The 9,989-nt window shown below is 48.8% G+C and overlaps 1 protein-coding gene across 1 annotated transcript; it reads left to right on the plus strand.

Moving 5' to 3' along the window:
• The first annotated feature begins 3,854 nt into the window (after window positions 1-3,854).
• Window positions 3,855-4,889, plus strand: LOC144615703 (uncharacterized). The gene is made up of 3 exons (XM_078442934.1): window positions 3,855-4,070; window positions 4,389-4,430; window positions 4,546-4,889. Exons 1-3 carry the CDS (start codon window positions 3,855-3,857, stop codon window positions 4,681-4,683), a joined length of 396 nt encoding a protein of 131 aa, XP_078299060.1. The 3' UTR covers window positions 4,684-4,889.
• The last annotated feature ends 5,100 nt before the right edge of the window (window positions 4,890-9,989 follow it).

A 9,989-nucleotide genomic window follows, 5' to 3' on the forward strand; every position in this document is an offset into this window, starting at 1 on the left:
TTATGGTGAAGGTAAGATGTAGTCCCTGGGATTATTGACAGAGAGGACACTGGTGCCTCTGGGGGAGCAGTTTTAGTGTGCCCTGAGGGCAGATGCTGGTGGCAGTGGGCTGAGAAATGAGTGAAGGTGAGAGACGGTGCGACAGTAGATGCTGTGAAGTTTTATTCTGAAGGGAAGGAGAGAGATGGGGCAGCTGGAGGAGTCAGTGAGTCAGAGAACGATCTTTCCAGACAGAGAAGCTTGAGGATCTCTGTGCTGGAGGTGAGCTGAGAATGGGCCTGATAGCTGGATGGTGGGCCGGTGCAGTGGGTGGCCGAAGGTGATACACATAGGGAGGGCTCCCAGCATCAGGCGTCACATGCTCACCTGAGCAGAAGCCTTAGGGAAAGTCCATTTGGGTGGGTCCAGTCCATCCAGCAGGGAAGGTGCCATGGATTGAGTCCACCAGTTTGGTGGCAGATGAGGACAACGGTTTCTGTGTCTCCTGTGAAATAGGAGGCAAAGTCAGCTCCTAAGGATTTAGGGAGGTGGAGTTAGAGGCTCTGAGCTGACTGCCTGAGTATAACCTTAAGGGGCTGGTAGTCTGGGTTAAAGGGAAAGGAGGTTGGGAGAATCCAAAGTCTTTCTAGTCCAGAGTATAGAATGGAAGGCCTCTGAGGCAGGGTGATGGGGCCAGGGGAGGAGGCTGAGATGGACAGAGAAAGGAGCAGGGACGGCCAGAACAAGGGAGGCAGGAGGTATTGGGCCCAGTCCCCCTGGAGAGGCCCTTTGAGTGCAGCCCAGCACTTAGTCCTGTGCAAGGAACAGAGTCACACTCCACAAAGCACATGCACATCAAAGGGGGCTGCTCAGCTGAGGAGGACAACCGAGTACCCTCCCCATGCTTCCACAACATCTCAGGGCAACCAGTAGACAGGGGCCTCCTTTGGAAGTCTCCCTTGAGGTTTGCCTTGACTGTAAAGGAACTGCTTCAGGTGAAATCACAGGAACCTCCTTGGTCTCCCGCAGGCCACAGACATGCCCAACCCTGGGGAGAGGCCTGGCCCCCTGTAAAAAAAAAGGATTCCACCCCAGGCGTTTGCGTCAGCCCCAGCCTAAGAAAAGCCTCCTCTGCAGACCGGGCTGATTGCAATCAGGAAGGGAAATGAGCTGAGGGTGCCCAGCCATGGGTGGTACAAGGGAGGCCCTGCTAGGGCCGAGGTAGGAGAGCCAACCCAGGACTGCTGATTGCAGTCTGCAGAAAACAGATCTTATGGCTTTCAGGGTGGGTCTCTGGGCCCCTTCCAATGGAACTCTGTAGGCCTGTGGTCTGGATTTATTCAGAATGGGGCACAGTGTTCAAGGTCGTGGCCTGTGGGGCCTATCTAACGTGGGCCCATCCACATCTCTTTCCCATCACTCACCCCCACAGACCTCATGGGATTTTCTGGGGTGCCCACCACCAGTAGGGACCCAGGCCTCAGTCATCATGACAAACTCCCCTGCCACCCTCTCTGTGATATCCCATGTCAGATTTAGTCTGCCCGTGACCTCAGTCATGCTTCCACTGGTAGCAGAACCACACCACCTGGTTTTGTCAATACAGAAGGCAGCACAGGGCTCCTGGCTGGCCAAGCAGTGCTATCAGGTTTCACATGCTCATCTGAGCAGAGAGCTTCGGAAAAAGGGAGGTATGGCCTCCTTTTCACCCAGCTGTGTATCCCTTCCCCAGGGCCTGCATAGCCTCACACTGTATACCCTCAGCTTTCCATCCCATGCTGTGGATATGGCCTCCTTGGGGCCCATCTGTGCCAAGTGGACCTCCTCCCCAAGTTCAGTCTAATGGAGGAGACAGATAGAAAATCACGGTTTAGAATAATAAGCCTGGAAAGGAGAAAGCCTAGAAATGGGTCATTCTCCCCTAGCCTGGACTATCGGGGAAGACTGAGGAAGGGAAAGCTAAGTTTTCTGAAGGATGGTCCAGACCAGCTGTGTTACAGGGGAAGTGCTCCCAAGTACAGTTGGGTTTGGAATGTAGATGTTCTGTTTGTCAATTTCAAGTCTACTAACCTCAGCTCTAATATCAGGTAACTGGGATAGTCATGCCAGTCTTATTTATTTATTTATTTATTTATTTATTTATTTATGAGAGAGACAAAGCGTGAGTGGGGGAAGAACAGAGAGGATGGGGGGTGGGGGGAGAGAGAGAGAGAGAGAGAGAGAGAGAGAGAGAGAGAGAGAGAAAATTCCAAGCAGGCGCAGTGGTATCAGCACAGAGCCCAGTAAGGGGCTCAATCTCACGAATCGTGAGATCATGACCCGAGCTGAAATCAAGAGTCAGATGTTTAACTGACTGAGCCACCCAGGTGCCCCTAAAAATGTATGTGTATTCAGTGCCTGTCACTCTCTGGTTGGTCACCTGGAACACAAAGAATTGGGACAGGTGTTCCTATTGTGTTGATAGTATTTATCTCAGGTAAAACCACAAGCCAAGGGAGGGGCAGACATACAGGACCTTCAGCTCCATACTCCTGATTCTCAAAGAAACTGTCCCAAAACTGTGAGGTGACCACATTGGGACTTCATGCTAGTAACATAGTGTTCCAGGCTCCTAAGAACTGCTTTTCTAAGCGGTTGAGCCTTCATGCAGATGGTTAGCCATAGAAATGACGTTGCCGGGCAAAATCTTGGCTGCCACTCAGAAGGGGAGGCCAGCAAAGGTGGGTGGCAGAGAATCAGAGCTGTCCAAGGGACAACAGGACCAGATCCTGTCTGGGGAGAGGCACAAACAGGCCCAGGTGAGCTCAGAGCCAGGTTGCCCACTCTATCCGGTGAGCAATCATTCTTATTTTCCTTGGTGAGGTGAGGTGAAACCCTTTGAGAATGTTTTTTTCAAGTTTTACTGATCGTGGGTTCCAGAGAATGATGAATACATTGATATGTTTGTCATGGAGGTTCCCTATCAGAAAAGGGTATCAGCCCATCTGGGGCTTCTATGAACATCCCTCATCACCCCGTTTCCCGCCCTGCCCTACCACCTCCATTGGGCCTATAAGAGAGCAAGCAGATCGGACCACTTCAGATTCCATAGGGCCAGGGAGGACCACATTAGCTTTCAGCAACTCAAAGATGCGGAGATCCTTCTGTCTTCAGCTTCTCCTCATCTTCCTTCCCTTCAGCCTCCCCAAGTCCCTGCACTCAGGGACCTCTGGTACCCCAGGTCAGGACTCCTGCAAGTACTGGGACAGCATCTCTGAAATCTACTATAAGCTGAACACTACCTCTGTGAGTACTTGGGGACACACTGGACATGGGCAGGGATGGCCTGGCAGTCTCAGGCCAGAGGCACTCACGGTTCTCTCTCTTTGCCCCTGCAGACACCTGAAGAGTTTAATCTGCTGCTAGAGCTGAAGGTGAGAGCTCAGACCCAAGGGCCCCCTGTCTCCCTGCAAGTGACTGCCATTGTGTCACTGGTGACTTGGGTGCTTTTGGGTCAGGCACCCCTGGACGGTCACATCTGAGCCTTAATCTTTTGTCTGGCGTCTTCAGTGCAAATACTTCCATCAGCGTATTCATTGCCTCATGGGGGTTGTGTAGTAGATGTTTATTTCCAAGTATGGGAGTTCTACAATTTTATGGTGGCAAAGCTGGCCTCCTTCCCCTTGAGCTCTTTTGGTAGCTGGTTCACGAAATTCCCTATTCACCCAGCCTCCTTCCCCAGCCCATCTGAAGCCAGGAGGTAGGACAAGCTATGCCTTGGCTAAGATTTGCCACGATGTGCTGTGACCACCTCAGTTGTCATGGGGCAGCTGGGTCCTTCCTGGTCTGGGGCAGGGCAGGGTGGTGACGTAGAGACCTGGGGGAGGTGACAGAGGATGCTGGGAAAGGCATTCCGGAAAGGAGGCAGGAGGGATGACACACAAGACCGGGAGAAGGACAGCCCCTCCTTAGCCCTCCCTCATGCACTCTTTGTCCTACAGGACAAGACCCTTCTGAAGTCTAACCTGGCTGCCTTCCGGACCATCTCAGAGAAGTTCATCAATGTCTCTAATGTAGTGTCATCCATCAGTAAAAATCTGGACTACCTGGAGGTTTGTGAGGTTGGGGAGGGTCTCTCTGGCACTGGGTCTCCATGACCCCAAGGAACCCCATTCCAGGTCAGAGTGCATGGCCTTGTCTTTCCCTTTTCCAAAATAGCAACAGCACTTTTCACCCCCACCCCCAAATTCCTACCCCCTCTCCTGCCACCAACCCCTCCATAGCTGGGGGCAGAGCTACCACCTAGTACTTTCTTATGTACAGTCACTAGCAGGGAGACACTGATACCTCCCAGCTACTAGTGAAGCTCCTGTTGTGTTCCTGGCTTTCCCCCAAAAGGCTGACTGGCTTCTCTTGTCTCTGGTCTACAGGAATTGCTGCAAACCTTGACCATGCCCACGCCCACATCCCAGGTAAGCTGTCCAGGCCGAGTGTGGCTGGGTTGCCCACTGCCCAGGCTGAGTACAGCACCTGTCACATTCCTTCTACCTCCTTCATACCTGACCGAAATTTCTGCTTTCTTCAAAGAGAGAAGTGCATATCGAAGCAGAAGATTTTAATGAGTTCTCAGAGAAGCTGCTTGTCTTCCTGGAAGCCCTGGATGATTTCCTGAAGCCATTACTGAAGTGCCCAGAAACTTTCAAAGCCTCACGTAGAAAACCTTAGTTGGGGCCTTTGCACTGTCAGGGTTCAGATTTGAGCTCAGGTCCTGGGTCCCCAGCTCTCCTCCTAGATATTCCTCCACTCTGTCACAGATCTCACTGACAATCTTATTTATATAGCAATTTATTTATTGTCCATGCTATCGTGGAGTTATTTATTTTAATAATGGAGACCCTCTCAGAAGTCTCTGAACAGAGCCCAGAGGTAATGTGAAGCCATTTTCATTCGTATTTCAGATTTCAAAAGTGTTTCTTCTCTTCTGTGAAAAATAAACCTTTATAAAGAACCACTTTGTGCCCAATGTTGCATTTCTTGAGGGTTTCTCTGTCTGACTTGGGTCTGGGTTGCAATTTCCTCACTCCACAGTTAATTTCTTTAATGCCATGGTTTTGATTCCTCTCGGGATTCTGTCTTTGTTTCCCTGGTACTCCCTGTATCATACACTTCATGGGCCCATCCAGATCTTCTCCTCCCTAGCTCGGGCACCACCACACACACGCCCCATGATCTGCCCACATCTGCATCCCAGGACCTCTCTGCTCTGTCCATTTCCCATCGTTCCCATGCACACCCTGCATCCGGACCCAGGCCTGGTTGCCAGAATTCCTGCCAAAGCTCCCAGGCCAGGCATCTCCCACCCTATTTGCCACACCTGCCAGAGTGACTGGACACCTCTCTGCCCACACCTCCTGTGAATGTCCCTTCGGTGACTTATGGTTTGCCCACGTGGTCCAGGCCCCATGACAAACACAGCCTGGTTTTCTTCCTAAGGAAATTCCCATTGGGGATCCATAGTGCTCCTTTTAGTACAGGGAACAAGTAGTCCTTGTTAGTTTTAGATCCTGGCCTCCCTAAGCCCCCCACCCCTATTTAAGCCTTTGGTCCTCTCTCAACTCCTCCTGTCCTCCCTCCTGGGAGCCACATCTAGATGAGGACAGGAGAGCCCACATGATATGAAATGTGCTCCCATTTTCTATTCTAAAACCCTCTTACCAAACTCAGTTAAAAACAACTTTAATGGCTGGACACTAAGCAAATGCAACGTTGTCTTCTTCCTAGTTAGCTGTTAGCTAGAGGACATTTGCTTGTTTGAAAGCACACCCTCAAGACAAAAGGTCAGTTTAACAGGATGCTGAGTAGGCTTTTACCTATTGTCCTAGAAAAGACAACCAGCATCCAACACTATGCCTCTCTGAGCCAAGAAGATAACCAGTGGGACAGAGTACCCTGGAGCCTTCTGGCCTCCCACAGTGTGGTGGAGAAAGGATATATGGTTTTCTGAGGCCTAAGTGAACACCCAGAAGTTAGAAAGGCTTATACCCCCAAAGAAGAAGGCTACCTGCCAAGCAGGGGAACCCAGGCGGAGATGGTAGGATGACCACAAGGACTGGAGCAGGGGCTCAGAAGGGACAGAATGAGGGGATTTTCCTTTGATGGGAAACTATGAAGTCAGGAGGTTCCTGTCTGTTCCTTCACAGAACCCTGAAGAATACAGACACATATCCATGGGACCCTCCTGTCACAGAGAGCCTCATAGCCAGGCCAAGTGCAGTCTGAAAAGCAACAACAGGTAAGAGAATGACAACAGTGCCTGCCATGTATGAGATAGGGTCTCTTTCCATTCTCCCCACCCCCAATAGCCCAAGGCAGAAAGGGTCCTGAAGAGGGAGGGAATAAGAGGAAGACAGGGGCCCTGCCTTCACCCCCGCCTCCCGCAACCCCAGCAGCTCTCTGTGACAGAACCAAGCAGCCAGGGGGAGGGGAACAAATGGCTGTCACATGGGCTTTAAGCTGCACCCGATTTTCTTTTACGATGCAGGTGACTCAGGAGTTGGGAATCTGCCCAAGAAGTTGACCAGCGTCAGGAACGAATGGTAGGAAGGGACACAGTTCAAGGCAGTGATTGAAAAAGGTAAAAGTGGCGCTTTGTGTGTTCCAGACTCCACTGGAACTTACAGAGCACCCTGAGCCCTGTGGCGCCCTGGGAAGCTCCCTCTGCACCCTTCATCCAGCCAGTTGCTCCCATGCATCTTCCTCCCGGTTCAAAAGCCCTGACTTGCTTCTTCTGTAGATCCCTGAGACCAGAGGACAACTTGCATCCATGTTCTCCTTCCTCTCTGCCTCTCTCTGACTTATGCCTAATGTCCTCTGGACACTTATTTTGGGAGCTTAAGCTCCTTAGCTCTGGAAGTGTTATCCTGTCTGTGCTGTGCCCGAATGGTGGCTCCTGTAGCTCCTTCACTCTTCCTCCCTCCACACACAGGACCCTGTATTTGGCTTCTTATATATCTTATCTCTAATTTGCAAGGGTTTAGGTTGAAACATTTGCCTGACTGTTGCACACTAGCGTTTCCCAAACATCTTATTGTGTATTGGGTCCCCTGGGTTTCCAAGAGACTCTTTCAACTATGAAGAACTTTTTCAGATTTAACTACTGGGTCGCAGTCTTACCATTCCACTGAACATAGTACTCCATGAGGCTGGGGTGAGTTGAGGAGGCCCATGACATGGAATGCCACACTACATTTCTGCCCAGATGTCCATGCCAATAGTGCCACAAGGTCACAGACAGCATGTTAGAAGTGGAATTGGAGCCATGGGTCTCTCTGGTCTTAGTAGGTTAATCATACTGGCCTCTCTAATGATCATTTTCTTAACTGAAATTGCCTTAGTTTCTGACTTTAAGACATCTAGTCTGTATTTGTACACCAGTGTTCATACAGCTGTCTTTGTCCATACAGGCTGCTATTACAAAATGTCATAGGCTGGGTGGCTAATGAAGCACAGAAATTTATTTCTCACAGTTCCAGAGGCTGGGAAGTCCAAGATCAAAATGCTGACAGGTCAGTGTCACAATAGAGGCTCTTTTCACTATAACCTCACTTGGAAGAAGAGGCAAGAGAGCTCTCTGGTGTCTCTTCTGTAAGGGCACTAATTCCATTCGTGAGGTCTGCACCCTCATAACCATTTCTTCCCAACAGCCCTACCTTCAGATACCAACACACTGGGGGTCATATTTCAACATATAAATTTTGGAGAGACAAATACATTCAGTCTATAGGAGCAGCATTATTTACAACAGCCAAAACAACCCGTGTCCAACAATAGCTGAATGGATAAAATATAGCCTATATATACAATGGAATATGATTCGGCCTTAAAAAAGAAAGAAATTCAGTGGTGCCTGGGTGGCTCAGTCAGTTAAACTTCTGACTCGTGATTTCAGCTTGGGTCATGGTCTCACGGTTTTGTGGGTTCACGCCCCGTGTTGGGCTCTGCACTGACAGTGCAGAGCCTGCTTGGGATCCTCTCTCTTCCTCTCTCTCTGCCCCTCCCTTGCTCATGCTCTCTCTGTCTCCCTCTCTCAAGTAAACAAACAAACAAACAAACAAACAAACAAACTTTAAAAAAAGAAGGAAATTCTGATACATGTGCTGCCATGTGGATGAAACTTGAAGACATTGTGCTAAGTGCAGAAAGCCAGAGACAAAAAATAAATAAATATTGCACTCCACTTATATGAGATACTTCTTCTAGTAATCAAGTTTATAGAGACAGGAAACATAAGGATAGTTGCCAGGAGCTGCAGGTAGGGGAGAAAGGGGAGTCATTGTTTAACGGGTATAGAGATTTATTTTGGGAAGATGAGAAAGTTCTGGATACAGATGGTGGTGATGGTTGCACAATATGAATGTACTGAATGTTACTGAAGTATACAATTAAAAATGGTTAAAATGATAAATTTTATATCATGTATATTTTACTACAATAAAAAAAAAAGTTTACTCAGGAGGCACCTGGGTAGCTCAGTTGGTTTAGCATCCCACTCTTGATTTTGGGTCAGGTCATGATCTCACGGTTTGTGACATCAAGCCCCACTTCGGGCTCTGTGCTGACAGCCCCAAGCCTACCTGGGATTCTCTTTCTCCCTCTCTCTCTGTCCCCCTTCTGTGCTCACACACACTCTCTCTCAAAATAAATAAATTAGTCAATTAAAAAAAAAGTTTATATTTTTTTTCAGCAGAGACTGAGAGTCTGCCTGAGTCTCCCATCACTCAGATGTGTCAGTGCAGTGAATGACAGGGTCCTCTGAGTGCCAATCCCAGGGTTCTCTCCACCCTGATCCCTGTTCCTTCCTCAGCCTGGGGGTCCTTGGCCCCTTCCCAGCTTGGTGAATGCCTCTTCATTTTGAGACTCAGTTCCTGATCACTCCACTGTACAGCTCTCTGAGCCTCCTCACCTCCCCCAAGGACAGTTCTTGCCCTCCTGTATGGCCAGGCTACACCTACCTTCCTTTCTCTGTTTATGAGAATGTGTGGGCCAGGCCCAGAGGTTTCCATAGGGAGGCCATATCAGCTTCCTCCCTGTGCCCTGGGAGACCTGGGTGGGGAATAGGGGACTGGTCTGGGAGTCCTGGAGGAATAAACATTCTGGACTCAGACACCAGGCAATCAGGGTAGCAAGGAGGTAGAAGCACCACATGAAGATGGCTCTAGCGGCTGGCAACCCGTTGCTCACAGCAGGATCTGGCCAAGCCCCAGGTTCCCCTTGCAAATTTGTACTCTTTATATTTGACATTTGGAATGTCAGCTAAGAAAATTTAGATCTCCCAGAGAGTACCCTCAGGGTGAGAGGAAGAGAGGCCGGCAGAAAAGGCCATGGTTCTGCCATCTTGCCAAACCCTCTTCACTCTAAAAATTTTTCTAGCTCTTTTGGGTTTTCCCGTATTCAAAGTGCAAGAAATTTCGTTTTTTATTGTATTTTTTACATTTAAAAATGGAATATAGAGCACACATACAGAAAAGGGTATAAAACGTGCATGCGAAGTTTAACAAATAATTATGAAGCAATCACCCATATCACCAGTGCTCATCAAATGAAGGAACAATGCCCAAACTCCAGAATTCTCCCCACATTTGCCTTCTAATCATGGCCTCCTCCCCCTTGCGGATAACTGATTAGCCTGGCTTATGATGATCAACTTCTTGGTTTTCTTTAAGCTTTGTCACCTTCATATGTGTTCATAAACAATATCATTTAGCTTTGCCTGCTTTTAAACATTAAGTGAATGGAGCCTAGTTGTTTCCAGTTTTCATTGCAAAAAAATATGCTGTGAATATTAATTATCTTGGTGCACATGTTCATATATTTATTAGACAGAGTAGATGAACCCCAATCACCCCCATGACCAAGATGTCCGTGTCTTAATATCTGGAACCTGTGAATTTGTTACCTTACTTTTGTTGAGAAGATTAAATTATGGAATTTGAAATGGGAGGGTTATTCTGGATTAACCACAAGGGTTATAA

Source organism: Panthera onca, chromosome A1, assembly GCF_046562875.1.
Source record: "Panthera onca isolate mPanOnc1 chromosome A1, mPanOnc1 haplotype 2, whole genome shotgun sequence".
Taxonomy (NCBI): Eukaryota; Metazoa; Chordata; class Mammalia; order Carnivora; family Felidae; genus Panthera; species Panthera onca.